Here is a 19,979-nt window from a genome sequence, read left to right on the forward strand (position 1 = left end):
CCGGGTGCTTTGGTTTGGCTGTTCCTGTGTCTTTGCAGAGGTGACCTCTGAGCCAGGAAGGTGTCCCAGGCAAAGGGAACAGCCAGGACAGACACCCCGAAGGGGGACTGAGCTAGTCATTTTCCACAAACAAGGTCAGTCTGCTGGGGTATGTTACCATGCAGCCCAGTCACTCCTGTTGTCCCCACTGCCTGCCAGCAGAGCCCCCTTGCTGACCTGTGGCTGGCCACAGATATGCAAGAGAGCCCTTTTGAAGCCACAAGAACGGCCCAGCTCAGCCTACTACATCAACCTGTAGATTAATGTGCTAAAAATTCATTGGCCTTTTGAACCATGAAGCTGTGGTATGGTTTGTTACACAGCAATAGCTAACTGATACATACAGAGGGCCTGAGGAGAGAGCAGGATAAAGAGCATCAATTATTATTATAATTACTGATTCATGAGCTTCAAACTGATGAGAATTTGAATCATGGAAGAGACCCACGAACTCAGATTGGTAGCCTTTTGTTTTTAAGACTTTATGCTTAAAAAAAAAGGTAGAAGACAACACAAGAGGGGAGTGGGGGAGGGGGAAAGAGGGTGGGCCGGGAGGATGAAGGAAACCTCTCTAAATGTCAGATCTGGGTGACCCTCCTTCCCTGATGGCCCCAGCCCACCCCCAATCCCTTCTCTGTCCTAGGGGTGGGGGGTTACCCAGCCGCCATCTTCTGAACACCCAGGCCCAGGATCTCAGCTCGGGTTCCAGGCAGAGTTGAGGGCAGAAGTGGGGCACAGGGCCTGGAGGCCTTGTCTTTGTCCTTGAGAGACCCTCGAGTGGGCGCTCAGGCCCCTCATGTCCCGGCGGGGCCCCAGGGAGGTAGGCATTGAGTTAGGGGGGCCATAGGAAGTGGGGTCCTGAAGCCAGAGGGCCAGGCGTCGACCAGAAGCAGGTATGAGCCTGGCAGTCACAGTCCAGTGGTTGGGGTCTGTGGAGAGGAGAGGAGAGGCGAAGTCAGGAGATGGGAGATGGGGAGGGCGTCTGGACCTACATCAGGCCTTCTGCGCTGTCCCCACCAGCCCCACAGTGAGAGGGACACAGAGAGAGAGACAGAGACAGAGGCAGAGAATCAGAACAGAAATGGAGGGAAAGAGACAGACACAAATGAAAAAAAGACAAGGAGACAGTCAAGACAAAGAAAGAGATAAAGAAAAGGAGGACTTCCCTGGTGGCACAGTGGTTAAGAATCCGCCTGCCAATTCAGGAGATATGGGTTCGAGCCCTGGTCCGGGAAGATCCCACATACCGCGGAGCAACTAAGCCCGTGTGCCACAACTACTGAGCCTGCCCTCTAGAGCCCGTGAGCCACAACTACTGAGCCCTCATGCCACAACTACTGAAGCCTGCGCACCTAGAGCCTGTGCTCCGCAACGAGAAGCCACCACAATGAGAAGTCCATGCACCACAATGAAGAGTAGCCCCCACTTGCTGCAACTAGAGAAAGTCTGCGTGCAGCAACAAAGACCCAACGCAGCCAAATAAATAAATTAAAAAAAAAAAAGATAAGGCGAGAGGGACAGACAGAGCAGGATAGAGAAGAGACATCGAGATAATCAGAGATGGAGATGTGGAAAGAGAAAGAATGAGAGAGACAGAAATAAAGGGAGAGACAAAGAGGAAAAGGCAGGGGTTGGGAGAGACAGAGAAGAGTGGAGAGAGAAGTGGAGGGAGAAAAGGCAGCTTGCTTGGGGAGCAGGACAAGAAGCTCCCTCCATCACACCTGGTCCCAGAGGTCCCCTGACTCTGGACCGGGGCTCACCAGTCTGCAGTTGGTCAGGGCAGAGCTGAGACCCCCCATGGACCTGCTGGGCACTGAACAAACCTCTCCTCCCAGGCTCCGGCCTCCAGTGCTCTCCAAGCCTAAGCCCTCGCAGGTCTCCACTCTCATATCCCAGCCTTTCTGTGGGCCCTGATTTCATTACTCACCCATTTGACTCACCAGCCTCAGCCCAGCCCAGTCCCTTTGTATGTATGTGTGTGTATGTAGTGAGGGACCTTTGCATATACTGTTCCTTCCTCTCCTGTCTCACTCCTCTTATTCTCCTGGTCTCAGCTCCAAAGTGCCCTCCTCCAGGAAGTCCTCCCTGAAACCCCCAGCCTGGGCCTGATGGCCCCTCTGGGTTCTTCCAGTTCCTGGGTTCCCTCCTCCCAGCCCTGTCCACTGTAGGTCATTACTGTCTGGGGACAGATCTGTCTCCCCCACTGGATTGTGAGCCTCATGGGCACAGGGCTGGGCTGTCATGGTCACTGCTGTGTCCCCATCACCACCCAGCACAGGGCTGGGCACACAGTTGCTCAGGGAGTAACTGGTCCAAGGAGTTTGGACCTCAACCAATGGGCACTAGGGAGCCACAGAAGGGTTTTAATCCAAGGAGAGTCAAGATCTGATCTGTGCTTTAGAAACTCCAGGCAGCCTCTCAACCCTGGGCGTTTGCACATGCTGTTCCCTCTGCTTTTCTAAGCTGAGTGAACCTGCACAAGTGAACTCTTCTCTCCGAGCCTCAGTTTTCTTATCTGTAAAATGAAAATAATAATAGCTTCTCTCTTTTGGGGTTATTGTAAAGACTGAGAAGATACTCTAGACTTAAGACCTGGAGAGTAGAAGAATGCACCCTGCTACCTTGCCCCCAACCTTCTGCCCAGTGGTCATCATTCAGTGCCCTACCTTCATCCTTCAATGCCCTACCCAGAAGCCACTTCTTCTACAAAGTCTTCCCTGATATCTCAGAGATAGCTGACGATAGCTGTGTTTTATTGTTTGAACTGTTGGACTAGATTGTCATTGGTTTCTGATGTCCACTTCCTCATGAGCCCAGAATCTTCTCAAGAGCTGGACCCTACCTGAGGCATGTCAATATATGTTTGGAAATGTATGTAGTATGTGGATGGGTGGATGAGTGGGTGGGTAGGTAGGTGGGTGAATGCATGGGTAAGTTGACAAGTGGGTGGACATGTGGGTGGGTGGATCAATGTGGAGGTGCGTGAATGAGTGGGTAGATGTATCTTCTGATGGATGAAGGGTGGTGGATACATACGTGGATGGACCCATAGGTAGGCAGGTAGGTAGGTAGGTGGATGAACGCATGAATAAGAGGGTGGATGTGTGGGTGGGTGGGTCAGTTTGGAGGTGGATGGATGAGTGGATAGGTGGGTGGATAGATGAATGAATGAGTGGGTGAATGTATGTTTGGATGGATGGTGGGTTGGTGGATGATTGATGGATGGATAAATATATGTATGGGTGAATTCATGGATGGATGGATGAACTGGAGAACCCTCAGTTCAGGGACGCAGGCTGACCCTGCCCTGGGTGGGCTCACTGCTGGAGTCTGGAGGTCTTACGAGGGGTTGAGAATAGCACAATCTCCACCCCGGTGCTCCTAGACCTCGGACACTCACATTTCTCCTGACTCCAGCATCTATAAATAATGCCACTCTCCTTCTAAGTTCAAACTCATCCCCACTGATCCTGGAAGACAAAAGAGGAGTGTTAGTGGTCTTCACCAGACACCCCCATATGCCCCACTCCCCCTTCCTTCCCCAGGGGACTCCTCTATCAGGACAAACTGAGCCATCCTTTAAGAGGGTGCTGGTCCTTTAAGGAAAAGTGGAGCTTTCCAATGGGTGGTTGAAGCCTGGAAGAAGCAAACTCTGGGAGGAAAGGTGGGGACCAGGAAATCTGCATTTGCATCTTCGACTCCCCTCTTAAGCAAATGAAGCAAGGTGTTTTTCAAGAACTTAATCCCAGAAGGTGGGGCACATTGGAGGAGGGGCCTGGAGTGCTGGGGGTGTGTCTTAGCTAGGGGGCGGGGCTTACCTGGGGGCCTGACAGTCCCTTGTGGCTGAGTCTCCGTGTAGCCCCCCATGGGCTGGCCCTCTGGGCTGAAGGCTGCACCCTGCCCTGCTGGGGGAGTTAACGGGTGCAGGCTGAGCCCCAGGATGCCTGGTTCAGGCTGTGATACTCCCCCAGGAACACTAGGCCCTCTCTTCCCACCTTCTCCCTGTACCTGTGCGGTTGGATTGATCGATCATTGGTTGCACGATGCGTCTCCGGGCATTAATGAACCTGGGAGGGGGTCATGGAGATGGAGGAGGGTGCAGAGAGGCAGGAGGAAGAGAGGCAGAAATGAATACACAGGGACAGAGAGACGGCAGGCGAGAGAGGACGGGTGCAGGGGCGGCAAAGCAGAGGCAGGAGGAAGAGAGGCTCCGAGGGGCTTTGGGGCCTCCTTCAGCACCGCGGACAGCGCCCGGCCTCCCACCCCGGGCTGGCCCACGGACCGCCCAGGCCTCCTGTGTCACTCACCAGTTGTTGACTTGTAGGATGGTGAGCCCCGTGTCCTGGGACAGCTGTTTCTTCTGCTCCTCTGACGGGTACGGGTGCTGTGGCCACCAGCAAGAGTCACCCTGCTTGCCTGGCTGCCCTCTGATCCCCAAGGCCTGGCCTGCCCAGGTCCCAGGGAGTTGGTGAGCCCAGGCTGAGGCAAGGCCGGGAGAGGCGGCGGCGTGTCTGAGCTTCTCCGTGCTCCCCGGGGCCCAGTGGAGGGAGGCAGAACCGCGCTTCGGGCACTTACACCGGTGGGCGCCCCCCCACCTCTTCCAGCAATTAGAGGCTAATTGGCCAGCTCTCAACAGGGAGGTGGAGCCGGGGCAGGGGGGAGCTGGGGGAACTCCACTGCCCTGGGGAAAGGAGGCAAAGCCGAGCACCAGCCCGCTCTGAGTCCGCTAGGTCCTTGGGCATGTCTCTCCCCGTCCCAATCTCTATCTTTCTCTGTGTCTGTCTGTCTGTCTCTCCCCCAATGTGACTCAGTCTCCCCCTGTGTCTCTCTTGCTCTGACTCAAGGCTCTCCATAACTCCCCATCTCTATCTTTGTTTCGGCCTCTCCCTGTCTGTCCTCCTGTCTCCTTGAGGCAGGATGGTTTGGTGATTAAGGCCAAACTGCCTGCATTTGAACCCACTTCTGGCTGTGAGACCTCTGGGCCTCAGTCTCCTCATCTGCGAAATGGAGCTAACAACATCCCTGTCCTCACGGGGTATGTTTGGCTGGATGGTGGATGACGGATGCGTGGGTGACTGGATGGGAGGGTCGGGGGTGGGGGAGAGGACGGAATGACTCACGAGCCCTTCGTGGCACCTGGCGCCCAGGTAGTGCTCATGGCTCTCTGCTCCTGTCGATCCCCACCTGCCTGAGATTCTCCCTCAGTATTTTCCTACTGCCGCAGTCCCCCGTCTCTGGGTCTCTCTCCGGCCTCAGTTTCTGTGTGGCCATCCTTCTCCACCTCTCTCTCTGCCCACCCCGCCCCAGGGCCCCAGGGCTCTCACCGAGAGGTGCTGGAACAACCAGGCTCTCATGATGTTCGTGGCCACCTTGGGGAAGATCCCTCTCTTCTTGTTCTGCCGCGGCTCCTGGTCCAACTCCTCGTCCTCTCCCCCAGAACTGGGAGAGGCCACATTTGTGTCTAGTCCATCTCCTGAGCAGGGAGAGGCATGCTGTGCTGTGGACGGGAAAGGTGGGGGACCAGAGGGACCCAGAACGCTCCCCCAAGGCACCACTCCACACCCCAGTCATCCTTGTCCCTCTGGAAGTCCTACCTGTTGTCTAACTTCAATCCTCAGACTGACTCCCACCTTTCCCCTCCACCTCTCAAGCTTCTCACCTTGGTCACTGGAGTTGTCACCACTCTGGGAGGCCAGGCCTCCGCTGGATGGACCTGGGGTCCCCAAATGTACAGACCCACTGTCTTCATGGTCTCTAATCCATGTAGTATTCTGGAAAATAGGAGTTGGAAGTCAGTGCCAAGGCTTGGGGTATAATATACTACAGTGGCTAAGACCACAGGCTCTGGAGCTAGGAGTCCTGAGTGTGAAGACTGTGTCTGCCTCTTTCCTGGCTGTGTGTGACCTTGGGCAAGTCACTTCACCTCTCTGTGCCTCAGTTTCCTCAACTGCAAAAATGGAGGACAATAACCATCCCCACCCACCTCACAGAGTGTGGGAAGAATTCAATGAGTTAATTTACGTAAAGGCACACAGCAATCACTCATGAAAGATGAGCTTGTACAGATCTCTGGCACCTTATCAGAAATCCCTGGAAGCCAGCGCTCTTTCAAAATTCAAAACTTTTCACATCTTTAGGCAAAAGATGTAAATCAGTGCACACGCCATGTATTTCCTGACACCTCCACAGTGTCTGGAGCATAACCTCGTCATCAAGCTCATTAACATTTCTGCAGCAAAATGGATGAATATTTAACTAAGTGGAATAAATAAAGGCTATAAATAGCCTCTCATTAGTTCAGGTCAGATTTTGCTGCCAAATGAGTTTGTGCTATACTTATGGGGAAAAAAACACCAACTTTTAGTTTTCAGAGATTTGGTGGTCTCCAAATTGCAGATCAGGGAGTCGGGGGTTGTATTTTCTTTATCCAAACTCCTACACACTTTGAGGAACTTGACAATGTGTTGAATTCACCCCCTGCCCCAGCTCTGTGTCCCAGGAGGCCTACCCACCTGTATAGATACATCATTTCTTTGTCATTGGTTTAAGGTTCTTTTACGTGTTTTTGTTGTTGTTGTTGTTGTTTTGGGTTTTTTTGCGGTACGCGGGCCTCTCACCTCCTTGGCCCCTCCCGTTGCAGAGCACAGACTCCGGACGCGCAGGCTCAGCGGCCATGGCTCACAGGCCCAGCCGCTCCAAGGCATGTGGTATCATCCCGACTGGGGCACGAACCCGTGTCCCTTGCCTCGGCAGGTGGACTCTCAACCCCTGCGCCACCAGGGAAGCCCTGGTTTAAGGTTCTTCAGTTGTTGGGAGGCAGATGGGGTGGAAGTGGGGATGGCAACAGCCACCTGCTGTTGCTGAGCCCTGGGGTACACCCCTGACCCTGTTGAATGTCCTAGACCCTGCCCTCTGTTTTGTAATTAGTCCCCCACCCCTGCAAATGACCCAGTGTGGATGCATCATTTGTGTCCTTCCAGGGCTCAGCCTGAGACACGGCACCTTAGAGAAGTTTTCTCCGGGCTCAGAATATCTGTGTGGAGTTTAGAGTTTGAGGGCATTGGGGATGAGTTGTGTGCAAGCGACAGAATCATTAGGTCTGAAGGCTTTTGAGCATTGTTGGAGCTGTCACCCTGCCCTTCTGGCACTGGATCTGATCGGATGAGCGTCCATGTCAGTGTACCTGAAGCTGTCCTGAGACTGTCATGCAGCATGTAAGTGTGAATGTGCCTACGTCCGCGCCCGACAAGGCAAGGTTGTCCCTGGAGAAGAGGTGTCACGTGGGCAGAGCTAAGACACGCAGCCATATTTGAGCATGGTTGTGTCACTCTCTCAACCGGCCAGGTGGCTACATCTGACAAATGCAAGGCTACATTTATTTTTCTAAGCTTGTGGCTGTAGTTCTAGGGGTTGGTGTCCTATCTGGGAGACAGTGCGTGGTTATCCTGAGTCCTGCATGAGTGGGCAGGCAGCTCCGTGATTCTTTGGCAGGGGATGATGGCCATAGGAGTGTGCTGGCAGCTGTGTGAAGATACAGAATATGGCTATGCCTCCAAGGGGGTTGTAACTGATCAGCACACGCACATGGTGTGCTACTGAGCAGGTGCATAATACGGGTTGTGGGGCAGAGGGTCCTTGAGGCTCATCTGTGACTGCTGTGTGCACATGCTCGAGTCTGCATAGTTGTGGTACGGCCATGTGCCTGTATTTGGGTGTGGGTGTCATGTTGTATAATTGCTGTTGATAGTGTGACCGCCTTGTGGGTATGGGCCTCACTGGGATCTGCACAGCTGTTGTGTGATTGTTGCCTGGGTGCCTAAGTCTATGAAACTATAGTCTGATTGTATCTGAGACTGGATGAATCTGGGACCACGTGGCCATTGAGTGGCAAGGTGTGTGCTCACACCTACAGTAGTCCAATTGTTAAGAGGTTAGGGTAGGACTTCCCTGGTGGCGCAGTGGTTAAGAATCTGCCTGCCAATGCAGGGGACACGGGTTCAAGCCCTGGTCTGGGAAGGTGCCACATGCCGTGGAGCAACTAAGCCTGTGCGCCACAACTACTGAAGCCCGCGCGCCTAGAGCCCATGCTCTGCAACGAGAAGCCACTGCAGTGAGAAGCCCGCACACTGCAAGGAAGAGTAGCCCCCGCTCGCCGCAACTAGAGAAAGCCTGCATGCAGCAACAAAGACCCAATGCAGCCAAAAATAAAGAAATCAATTTATAAAAAAGAAAAAGAGGTTAGGGTAGCATGTGTATGTGTGTGTGTGTGTGTGTGTGTGTGTGTGTGTGCAGGCACTGTGGTTGCTCTGGGTCTAAGTGTGACTGTAGCTGAGCTTATGTCATAGGATCTGGGGCCATTTGGCTCCATCTCCAGCTGGGTGGCTGTCATGTTGTTGAGGTGTGTGTACTGCACACACACACACACACACACACACTCTAGAACGGCAGCGTCTCAATCAGGCTGTGTGATCTGTGATGCGGTTATGCCGCTGGGCTGGGAGTGTTTACGTATGTGGCATATGCTATCCCCTGACTGTGAATGTAATGGGTGTGGTGGCTGTTTGTGAACCTACGTGGGTGTAGCCAAGTCTACGGGTGGTGTCCGCAGCTGTCGGGGTGTGTATGCGTGCCGTCATCCATCTGTATTGCAGTCTGTGTAGCTGTTGCATAGCTGGTGCATGTCCTGTGGTCAGACCATGTCTGACTGTGGCTGTCTGAGGCTGTGTGGTGTGTTGTGTGTGCCCTGATGCTGGAACCCAGCTCTCTGGGCATGCCTTTGGTTTCAGGGCAATGCCTGTTGCCCCATCCTGGGGCCCACCTGATCTGGGAGGCTTGGGCAGGAGGCCGGGTAGTCGTCGAGATCCTCCCTGCAGCTGCCGTCCCGATCCTCGATGACCAGGTCTATGGGCATCTTTCCCTTGAGGCAGGTGATGTAGCGGTGACAGAAGTTGTCGCACAGGTCGTGGACCTGAGGGGGCACCGGGGTACTGGGGGGGCCACCCGGGGGCCAGGGCTGGGGTGTATAGGGATGGGGGTGGCCTTCTGCTCCAACTCTGGTGGGGAGAGAGCCTGAAGGAGGGGTGGAGGGGGCAAGAAGGGAAGGGATGGGGGGCAAGTGAGGGCGTGAGGGGAAGTGAGAAGCACTTACCTTCTCCAGCTCCAGCAGGTGGAAACGGAGCACTTGAATGGCCTGTATCATCTGAAAACAGAGACACAAGAGGGGAGGGAGAGAGGGAGCGAGACAGAGAAGAAGGAAGGGGAGAAGGTGAAAAAAGAGAAGAAGGAGGAGGAGGAGAAGAGGAAGAGGAAGAAGAAGAAGAAGGAGAAGAAGGAGAAGAAGAAGGGGAAGAGGAAGGGGAAGAGGAGGAAGGGGAAGGGGAAGAGGAAGAGGAGGAAGGGGAGGGGGAAGAAGGGGAAGGGGAAGAGGAAGAGGAGGAAAGGGAAGGGGAAGAAGAAGGGAAAGGGGAAGGGGAAGAAGGGGAAGGGGAAGAGGAAGAAGGAGAAGGGAAAGGGGAAGAAGGAGAAGGAGAAGGGGAAGAGGAAGGGGAAGAAGGGGAAGGGGAAGAGGAAGAAGGGGAAGGGGAAGGGGAAGAGGAAGAGGAGGAAGGGGAAGGGGAAGGGGCAGGGGAAGAAGAAGGGAAAGGGGAAGAAGGGGAAGGGGAAGGGGAAGAAGGGGAAGGGGAAGGAGAAGAGGAAGAGGAGGAAGGGGAAGGGGAAGAGGAAGAGGAGGAAGGGGAAGGGGAAGGGGAAGAAGAAGGGAAAGGGGAAGAAGGAGAAGGGGAAGGGGAAGGGGAAGAAGGGGAAGGGGAAGAGGAAGAAGGAGAAGGGGAAGGGGAAGAGGATGAAGGAGAAGAAGGAGAGGAAGAGGAAGAAGGAGAAGAAGAAGAAGGGGAGGAAGAAGGAGGAAGAAGAAGAGAGAGAAACAGAAAAAGTGCATTGGATGACAAACAGAAAAAGAGTGCAAAGAGAGAGAAAGACAAAATGACAGGGGCAGAGAGAAATAAAGAACAGAGATGGAGACCCAGAATTAAGGAACAAGGGAGTGTGAGATTGAGATCAGAGACAAAGAAAGAGAAGCAAAAGGTGCAAGAGACAAGAGGACCCATCACAAGAGGAGTGAGCTAAGGTATGCTCTAATAATAACACCACATCCTTTGCCTGCTTGCCCTTGGATCCATTTCCCACCCTTCACCTGAAAACTACATTTCCCAGAGCCCTTTGCCAAAGGGTTCAGCCAATAGGAAGCTCTGTTGGGAGCTGGAAAGCAAAAGGAAGGGACAAGCCGGGGTATTTCTCCCTCTCTCCTCCTTCTCTTCCCTTTCTCTCTCCTCTCCTCTCTCCTTTACAGCTAACTGCTTTTATTCATTTTGGTGTGAGCCCTGTTCTGAGTGACAGAACAGCGAACACTTAAGGAGTCCCCATTCAGTGCCAGGCATTGTGCTACATGCTTGACTCTCTTTAACTCATTATACACTCACAACAGCCCTACAAGATAGAAATTATTACTAGCTACACTTTACAGATGAGGAAAACGGGGCCCAGGGAGATGGAACTACTTGCCCTCGTTCTTAGAACTAGTAAGTGTAGAGCTGGGATTCGAACTCAGGCCATCGAGTCCCTGTTCTCAAACTCTAGGCTACACTGCATTGCAAATGGACAACAATTATCACTATTTGAGGACGTGGGCCAGGCGGTCTCCTCTTTGCTCCCACAAGCAATCCCAGGGCTATGGAGGGTGGAACAGGAGACCCCCTTGGAGGAGGAGGAGTTGGGGAGGGCCCAGGTCTCACCAGATTGTCCAGCTCCGGGTTGGAGGAGAAGAGAGGCCTCTCGGAGCGGACCTGGGAGAAAGAGAGAGGCCAGGAAGGGCATATCCTGTCTCCTGCCCACCCCACTTCACTGGTTCTCCTGGCGCACAGCGGGTGGTGGGTGCCCACCTGCTTGGCAAAGGCTGCAATGTCCTCATTGAAGGAATCCGAGGAGCATACGTCACTGCCTGGGGGTGTGCCCAGCCCAGTCCCAGCCCCATCACGGGGAGAACACGTGGCCAATTCACATTTCTCAAAGACCAGGGCCAGGAGCGGGAAAAGCGGGTGTCTGGGGAAAGCAGGAGAGGTGAGAGTTCATGAGGGGAGGGCGGGGGGCTGGGAAGTATGGTGCAACCGGAAGGTGGAGAGGAGACCCAGAGGGAAGAGGTGGAGAGACAGAGACAGAGTGACACCGAGTCAGAGAAGAGAAACATATAAAGAGAGACAAAGAAACAGGGCGGGGGGCACATCCCGAGACCCCGTGGAGCCGTCAGCCTTGTCCCCACTCACCCGTAGATCTCATCCTTCTCCCTCCTCAGGCCATCACTATCCAAGCCCAGGGGTGGGGGCTGGGGAGGCCGGTGGGGGCCGTAGGGCCCGGGGGCTCTCGGTGCCGCGGACACTGCCTCCGAGAAGCCAGCCAGGGCTGCAGTGCTGTCCACGATGCCGGGGTAGTGGGGCAGCTCATCGTACTGGATGGGGGGAGGTGAGAGGGGAAGAGCCCCAGGGAGGTGTCAGCACCAGCAAGAAACCTCCCTGCCCTCGCACCCAGGAAATGCCCCCTCCTTGCCCCAGTCACCTGCCCTCCGGCCCCCAAGTGTCCCAGCCTTGCTCCCTTAGGCCCCATATGTCCCGTGGAGCTGTCTGGGTGGGACTGAAGGCCCTGTCCTCAAGCCTTCCCTTGGACCCGTGGACTGTGAAAAACGTCCCATCAGAGATTCCCAGTGTGTGGGCAGGAGGGTCCAGGGGAGAGAGACTGACCCAGGTCTTGGATCTGAGGGTCAGGGTTGGGGGGTCAGGGAGTGGCTGGCTGGTAACTGCCAGCTTCTCACAGAGAGTTGGGGGGAGAGAGATTCAGAGGGAGGGAGAGAGATGTGAGAGAAGAGAGAGACTGGGAGGGAGATGCAAGAGAAAGACAGAGGGAAGGAGAGATTAGAGGGAGAGAGAGAGAGGGAGGGAGAGAAACGGTGAGAGAGACAAAAAAGGTGGAGAAAGAGACGAGATAAAGAGAGAGGTAGAGTCAGAGGGAAGAGCAGAGAGGGAGAGAGACACACAGAGAGAAGATACAGGAGAAACAGGCAAAGGGAGACGGGGGCAGAGAGAGAGAGAGAGAGACAGAGAAGGGGAGAGAGAGGAGGGGAGAGAAATCGATTCTCGCTCACGGGCACTGCCCATCAAAGCAGTGCATTGTTTGTACACAAATGTACGCATACAGTCTCCCCCGCTTCAATTTCATTTCACAGATGAATATGCACGTCTGAGTGCATGTTAACTTGTCACACTCCACTCCCCATGTGGACCCACCACACACGCACACACGTACACACACACACAGCCAAAAGCCAGGCGCAGGAATGAATGAATGAATCAATGCATGAGACATTTAGCACAGTGCCTGGCACACATTCAATAAACACTTGTTGAACCAAAGTATAACCCGGCTCAACCACACAAACGCACTTGTGCCAACAGCCCCAAAGAGAAATCACGCGTGAGATTTCTGTGTCCTGTCATCACAGAAGCACACGCACCGGTGAAGCCAGGGGACCTTTAAGTCACCCACGTCCAATCCTTTCCTCGGAGATGAAGAAACTGAGGTTCAAAGAGGCACAGGGACTGGAGAGGGGGAGGCACCAGTGTTCCCGCCGTCGCGGGGGTGCGCACGGAGGGCTCTGAGTGTGTGTGTGTGTCTTGCCTTTCCTCCTAACTTCTCCTGAGCACTGAAGTTGAATCCAACTGCCCCCCACTGTTCATCGCACATCTCAGGGTGTCCTCGAATCCTGCGGTATTCCCGCCCCCCTCCACCCCCAAAGGTGCCTGCTCACCTCCTCGCCTGTCTTTCCAACCCCAAGACAGCGGAAGAGAATCCCTTGGCCCTGCCTAGTGAGACCCACCTCTCCCAGCACTGTCCCCACGCCTAAGCCTCTGGAGGACTTGGAACAAAAGTAGACCAGGGAGAAGGATGGGGGAGGGACGAAAAAGAAGCCGGGGAGGGGGGTAGGATAAAGGGCCTGAGATGGAGGGGAGACCAGGGGCAGAGAGGGAAGACTGAGGGGCAGAGAGAGGGGAGAGCCGGGGTTAGGAAGAGGGGAGATTCAGGGGCACGGAGAGCGGAGGCAGAGAAAGAGATGGTGGAGAGAGCGGGATGGGCTGATGGGGGCCAGAGCTCCCCAGGGAGGAGATGGAAGGACGGGGGATGCGACCACCGGCCGGGGCACAGGATCGTCCGCCCTCAGACCTACCCTCCGGGCCATGGGCTGATGCCGGCGGCAGCTCCCGGGTCCCTCCAGGGCCTGGCCGGCGGGGAGGGCGCAGCCAGGGGCAGCGGCCCCAGATGGCCCGCGGGGCCGACGCCAGGGGGTGGGGCAGGAGGCTGGGTGCCCGGCCCCCCCACCCCCACCGCCGTCAGCGGCAGGCGCCGGGCCGTACGGAGGCTCCGCGCATGGACCCCCAGCCTCCTGCCCCCGCGGGGGTCACAGCTAGGGGCTCCTGCCAGCGAGGGCAGCGGCGAGAAGGCGGGGGAGGGCCGCCCGAGGCCCCCTCCCCGGGGCCCCCAGTCCCTCCCCCGGGTCCTGGGAGGATGGAACCAGCCCGAGATCCACAGACCGAGAGGCGGGGGAGAGGGGGGCGCGAGGGGGCCCGGCCCGGGGGGCGGGCGGCGGGCGGCGGCTCCCAGCGCGGTGCGGGGTCCCGGCGTTGGCGGGCCGGAGGGATGCTGGCGGCTCCGTCTCTCCCTCTCTCCCCCTCTCCCGGTCTCTCCCTCTCTCTGTGGTCACATCCGGAAGTTCCACAGCGGAGATGCTTAACCCACTGTCCGCCGGCGGCTCGGCCGCTGGCGAGGCGGGGCGGGGCGGGGCGGGAGCGTCCGGAGCCCCCTCCCCTCCCCTCCCCTCGCCCTCCCCGCTCCCGGGGGCTGCGGCCGCTCCGGGGGCGGTGTTTTGTATCGGAGTCTCACAGCGTCTGGTCTGCCTCGGTCCCCACCCCTCCTGCCTTCCTCTCTCCACGTCGCGCGCTCTCCTCCCACCGCGCTCGGGTCTTCTCCGCCGGTCCCCCTCCCGGCCGCCCCAGGTCCCCGTCTCTCTCTCTCTCCATCTCCCTGCTTCCCTCTTTTCTCTAGGTCTTCGAGTCTCTCTCTCTCCATTTCTTTCTCTCTTTTTCTGTCTGTCTCTGTGTCTGTGTCTCTCTCCCATCTCTGCCCCTCTCCTGGCCGCCCACGCTCCCACTCAGGCCCTCTGATCAGTGCCTCTCCCCCTCCCCCTTTTCCCTGTTCTCTCTCTCTGACTGGGAGACACAGCTCAGCAGAGAACCAGAGGCTGGAAGTAACCAAACCCTATGCTGTACTTTCTCTTCCTTCTCCAGCGCCCCCCGCCCCACAACTTCTCACCCCGGGAGACAAGGACACTTGTGCGCTTGCCTGAAGCCATCTCTGTGTGTGTGTGTGTCCCCAGCTGTGTCTGTCTGTGTGTCTGGTTGTTGGATCAGGCCTGGTGTGGGTGTTGTTTCTGTTTCTGAATATAGTGGGTGTGTAAGTGGTGTGTGTGCGCGCGCATGCGTGCACATGCCTGGAAATATCACTCTGCCCCTCTGCCAGTTTTTCACCTTTGCCTTTTGGAAGTTTCTTAGCCTGAAACCCCCTCAACAGCTCTCAGGGAGTTTGTTATGAAATCTCCAAAATTGAGGGTGAACGATGTGCCTGGTTACACATCTGCTGGAGAGCAGGTTCACAGCTTTGATCTGATTCCTGGAGGAGCCTGGGACCAAGGCAGCCTTTGAAACTGGTGTTCTAATGAAATAAAGATTTCTGCAACAAAAGTTTATTGAGTGCCTACTGTGTGTTGGGTGACGTTCTGGAGATGTAGCAGGGAACAAAAGACTACCGTTCCTGGTCTCCCAGTGCTCACATGCTACTGGGGATGGTGTGGGGGAGAGAGATTAGTCCGGTAAATAAATGTGTAAGTATAAAATCATGCCTGGAGGTGATAAGTGCTCTGAGACGAAGCAGAATAAGGACAGGGGGATGACAAAAGCGGGACAGGGCAAGTTCTCAGAGGAGGTGACATCTGAGCAGAGACCTGAAGGAGGGGAGGGAGGGAGCCACACTGATGTCTGGGGAAGATCATTCCAGGCAGAGGAATGGCAGGTGCAAAGGCCCTGGGGCAGGAATGTTTTGGAGGCCAGCAAGGGCAGGAGAGGGCATGGTGCTGGGGGGAGGGAGGTTGAGACCCCTGGGATTCATTCTCTCACTGGCTTTTCTACAGTAGTGTCTTTAGCCTCTGGTGGCCGCAGATTCCCGAGGGGATGTATAAGTGGGTATCAAGAGGCCTGTGAACTCCCTCAGGTTGTCTGGCAAATTATGGTCTTGGTGCTTGTGTGTTTTTTTAGGGAGATGACCCATAGTTTTCATCCTATGATCAAAAAGGATACCTGACCCCCCAAAAGTTACAAACCATCACTCCAGAGGAAGAGCTCCAGAGAGAAATGAGACAGAGATCCAGAGAGACAGGGACAGAAATTGGAGGAGGGGACAAAGACCCAGAGAAAGGAGGGCAGAGATGGGAGGGGGAGACAGACAGAGAGAGAGAGGGAGAGAGAGAGAGAGAGAAGGGGCTTGAGAGGGCAGGCTGCCAGCCGTACACCCACCCCTGCTGGGCTGTCCAAGGATATTTTTATGACCCTCATAAACAGCTCCACCTCTGCCACACCCTGCTACTCTTACCTCCTCCCAGCTTGTGGAAATTAAACCAAACCACCCAGGCCAGGGAAGTGGGTGAGAGAGCTAGAGCTACAGCATGAAGGACTGAGGTTAGGACAGCAGCAGCACTTCCCAGAGGGAGAGGGCAAGTTGGAGGGCTCTGGCTGAGGACGAGGATGATGGCCCTGGTCCCCCTCAGGCCTGGGAAAGGCCGTTCCTCGTCCACCCAGGATTCAGCTTCACCTCCAGCCCACCCCTCCATCTCTGTCTCTCCCTGGATCTCTTTCTCGCCGGCCCTCACTCTCTGTCTCATCCAGGATCTCCATCCCTGTCTTTCTCTGTGTCCCTGACTCTTGTCCTCTGACCCCCCACCCCCCGGCACACCACCAACCTTCCTCCCTGGCTATGCCTGGGTCTCCTCCAGGAATCTGGGGTCCAGACCCACCTCACACCAATTCTTCCTTCTCTAAGCCTCAATCTCCCCATCAGCTGGATGAGCCTTGGGCTTGAGGAGTGAGGAGTGATGGTGAAATGGTTAAACTGGTAGGTGCCAGGACTCTGGGCACCTTGTCTGAGTCCGGGGTCTTCAAGCCAATGGGTGCTCCCCCTGAAACTTTCCCACGCACTGTCCCTTGGGTGACGCTGGCCCTTTAAGGCAGGTGGAGGGGCAGGGGAGAGCCTTTAATCACTGCCACACACACCCCGCCTCCCAGATAGGGGTTTTGGGGTTTTGGAGCAGAAAATTTATTTAAATCACTTTTTAATTAAAGATGCAAAGCTTTTCTGGGTGCACCCCCTCCCCTCCCCCTACTGCTCCCAGCCGAGGCTTAGGGTGCAGGAGCCAGGGGTCTGAGCCCCCAGCCTCTCTTTGGGTCTTTGGAGGGGATGTTGAGGTCCCCTGGCCGAAGCTGATTCTGAAAACAAGGAGGGTGGCCTGATCTGATGGTGGGGGGCGGTAAGTGGATGGAGGGGAGGAACCAGCTGTGTCTTAACTGGGTGGCGGCCTTGGTGAAGCCAATGGGGGCAGGGCGGCTGGGGAAAGGCAGAAACAGAGTGGGGCGAAGAGGGAAAGAAGGAAAGGGGGTCAGACTGAGGCCCAGAGCGAACCGGACAGAGGAGGGGTTTGGGGGGAGAGGGAGGGGGGAGAGGGAGGGGGAGAGGGAGGGAGAGACAGAGACAGAGAAGACTGGAGGCAGAGACCAGAGTTACTCCTTGCATCAAAGCCCCCAAACAAGGAAGAGGGGCTTGGACTCTTGGGCATAAATCTTTTTAATTAAAGAGAAGAGCAAGGGGAAAGTAGGAGTGTCTGGGAGAGAACCTGCTGGGGAAGGCAAGACACTGGAGGGAGGAGGCAGGAAGCCGGCTTTCTCACTTCTGCTGCCCCCGTTCTGTCTGACACACACGCAGACACACACTGGCCCGTCTCTCCCCGACCTCAGGCCTCCTCTGCAGAGCTGTCTCCCTTAATTGGTCCTTGGTTAGACATTTGTACCCTTCGTCTCAGGCAGGAGAGGGTGCACATGGGTCCAGGCCCAGCCCTTTGGTTGGCGGGTGCCCTGTAATTGCTGGTCTCGCGTTGGTTGCATCTGTGAGGGGATGTTTGGGCCCCTATGTGCAGGGATCTGGAAGCATCCCAAGTGCACTGGGTGCGTGTATCTGGGTGCGTCTCTTGGTGTGTGTGTGTGTGTGTGTCTGTGTGTGTCTGCGTGTGTGTGAGAGTGTCTGTGCATGTGTGTGTGTGTGTCTGTGTGTGTGTCTGTGTGTGTCTCTGTGTGTGTGTGCATCTCAGCGGGGGCACAGACCCGCACATGAACACCAGCCCCAGGATGGGGTCTCACCCCCTAGCCCCACCCTGCCCCCATTTTATAGATGGGAAGGCCCCAAGCCTAGCCCACCCCATTGAGACCTGCATGAATAGATCTGGGGGACCTCACAGGTCTCCCCAACACCAGTTTCCCCCAGCGTGGCCACCAACCTCTCAGTAGCTGGGCGGGACCCTCTTGCTCTCTTCGGTCCCCCCACTGGAGTGCGAGCCACTGGGACTGTGCCCACCAGGCAGTGGCGACCCCCAGGGAACCCCAGTGGTCCCCAGGGTCTGCGCTCCGAGGCTGTGGGAGCCGAGGGAGTGAGCGAGAACCAGCTCAGGGCCCCCCATCTTCCTGCGAGCTCTCCACCTCAGTTTCCCCTCTTTCTCATCAGCTGTGTTTGCCTCTCCCTCCTCCCCGACTCAGTCTCTCTCCAAGGGTATCTCGGGGGTGGGGAAAAGTGGATCCTATACGAGGGGGCCTCTGTGTCTCTGTTTCGGTCTTGGGTGTCTGTCTTTCCAGCTGTTTGCCTCATGTGTCTCTCCCTCTATCTTTTTGTCTCTCTCTCTCTGTGTCTCTCTTTCCCTGGGTGATCTCTCTGTGTCTCTGTCTCCATCTCTCTCTCTCTCACTCTCACTCCCAGTCTCTCCCCTTCTCTTTCTCTCAGGCCTCCCTCCCTCCCCCACCTCCAGTCCGTCTCTGGGGACCTGTGTCTCTGGGCCTTTGTCTCTCCACCTCTCTGCACCCCCATCCCTGTCCCCGGGTTTCTGCCTTCCTCCACCTGGCTGCCCAGGCCTTTCATAGATGCATCGCACCGAATCCCCAGTTCCTCCCCCTGTGCCTGGCCTGGCTCCAGGAGAAGGAAACATTTATGCTGGTGGGCCCCCTCTCCTCCGCCCCCAGGTCGGCCCTCCGCCTGCCGCCCAGGCCCATCCATCACCAGAGCTGGTGACTCCGGAGGCTCATTTGTCACCCGCTGCCTGCCGCCCCACCAAGCAATCATACCATTAGCCATGGCTGGCCAGAGGCCACCGGGAGGACCGGGCCTGGCGCGCGCGGGGGAGGGGCACAAGGCCGCCGCTCCCCACCCACTTCCCGTCTCTCCGGCCTCTCTCTCCTTTTTCTCCGCATCTGCCTCCCCGTCTCCCCTCTTCACTCCTCTTTTTGCCCATCCCCTCACCCCCACCCCCATTCCTCTTTCACTGTGTCCCTCCCTGTCTTGGGTGTGTGTGTGTCAGTCCATCCATCCGTCTGTCTCATGTGTCTCTCCCTCCATCTTTTTCTCTCTGTCTCCATCTCTCTCTCTCTCTCTCTCTCAATCTCTCCTCTCCTTTCTCTGTCTCTCCCCCCTTCCCCCTCCCCATCTCTCTCCATCTCTGGGGACCTATTTCTCTCCTGTCTCTGTTGCCCTCCCCCCACCCGATGTTATGTTCTGGACCACCCCTCCCCCGCTCCCTCCTCTCCTGACCCCAGCTGCCCCTTTTCAATCCATCATCCTAGACGTTTCCTTCCCTCTCCCCGCAGGGGGAGAAAATTGCAGGGAGAAGGCAGGGGGAGGAGGACGGGTGCCCTGGGAGGCCCGTCCCTTCTCCCCCCACCGCCAGCCTTGAGTGCCTGGAAGTCCCCCCTAGAGTCTGACTTCCGTCCTCAGGGAGACAACAGGATGCAGACGCGGTGCCAGGAGCAAGTCCTCCCTGTTCCCTGGAGGGACCAGAAGCTCTGTGCTCCCAGGTGCGAGGCATGGAGAAGGGGGCTGGGGGGCGTGGGGCAAGCGGAGGGGGAGACCTGGGCACAGTTGTGCCTCCCCTCGTTCCTTGGTGCCCACAGATTTTCCCACGGGAACAGGGATGCCCCATTCACACCCCTCTGACCCAATAGCAGTCCCCACGCCGCCACCTGGGACGCCCCCCACTGAATGAAGCGGCCGTCCCCCTCAGCAGCCGGGGGTTAGTAAATAAACGCCCCAATTTCTTCACCCCGTGTTGGGCCCCCAAAGAGGGTTCTACAGAGTCCCCAGCTGGATCTCATTGTCCACCTGTTTGTCAACACACCCCTTAATGGTTTCCTTCCCTGTCTCCCCGCCAGTGTTTCCCGGAATCGCCTCCCAAACAAGCCACTTGCCTTGGGCTGACTTCTCTGGAGCCCAGCCTGAGACAGCGGCCAGCCAGGGACATGGTGGACGGGCAGAAAGGTGGGCAAGGCGAGAAGAGACGCCCCCCCCCCGTGATGGTTAATTGTATATGTCCACTTGGCTAGGCTATGGTACCCAGTTGTTTGGTCAAACACCAGCCTAGATGTTGCTGTGAAGGTATTTTGCAGATGAGATTCACACTGAAATCAGTTGACTTTGAGTAAAGCAGGTTATCCTCCACAACGAGGGTGGGCCTCACCCAATCAGTTGAAGGTCTTAAAAGG

The 19,979-nt window shown here is 56.3% G+C and overlaps 1 protein-coding gene across 8 annotated transcripts; it reads right to left on the bottom strand.

Annotated features, from left to right (window-relative positions):
- Positions 1-502: 502 nt before the first annotated feature.
- On the bottom strand, positions 503-14,278 carry MEIS3 (Meis homeobox 3). 8 transcript variants are annotated; one of them, XM_081217601.1, is made up of 14 exons: positions 13,310-14,275; positions 11,829-11,891; positions 11,358-11,539; positions 10,977-11,136; positions 10,830-10,880; positions 9,188-9,238; positions 8,858-8,956; positions 5,699-5,810; positions 5,364-5,512; positions 4,347-4,423; positions 4,048-4,106; positions 3,858-3,941; positions 3,440-3,509; positions 503-968 (listed from the first exon to the last, which is right to left on the bottom strand). In XM_081217601.1, exons 1-13 carry the CDS (start codon positions 13,319-13,321, stop codon positions 3,460-3,462), a joined length of 1,149 nt encoding a protein of 382 aa, XP_081073727.1. In that variant the 5' UTR covers positions 13,322-14,275; the 3' UTR covers positions 503-968; positions 3,440-3,459. The 8 variants fall into 8 exon arrangements, with proteins under 8 accessions (XP_081073727.1, XP_081073725.1, XP_081073724.1 ...); XM_081217599.1 differs by having other exon boundaries at positions 8,858-9,007; positions 13,310-14,274; XM_081217598.1 differs by having other exon boundaries at positions 3,858-3,944; positions 8,858-9,007; positions 13,310-14,274.
- Positions 14,279-19,979: the final 5,701 nt, after the last annotated feature.

This window comes from Mesoplodon bidens (assembly GCF_964165515.1).
Source record: "Mesoplodon bidens genome assembly, chromosome: 18".
In the NCBI taxonomy this organism is placed as follows: Eukaryota; Metazoa; Chordata; class Mammalia; order Artiodactyla; family Ziphiidae; genus Mesoplodon; species Mesoplodon bidens.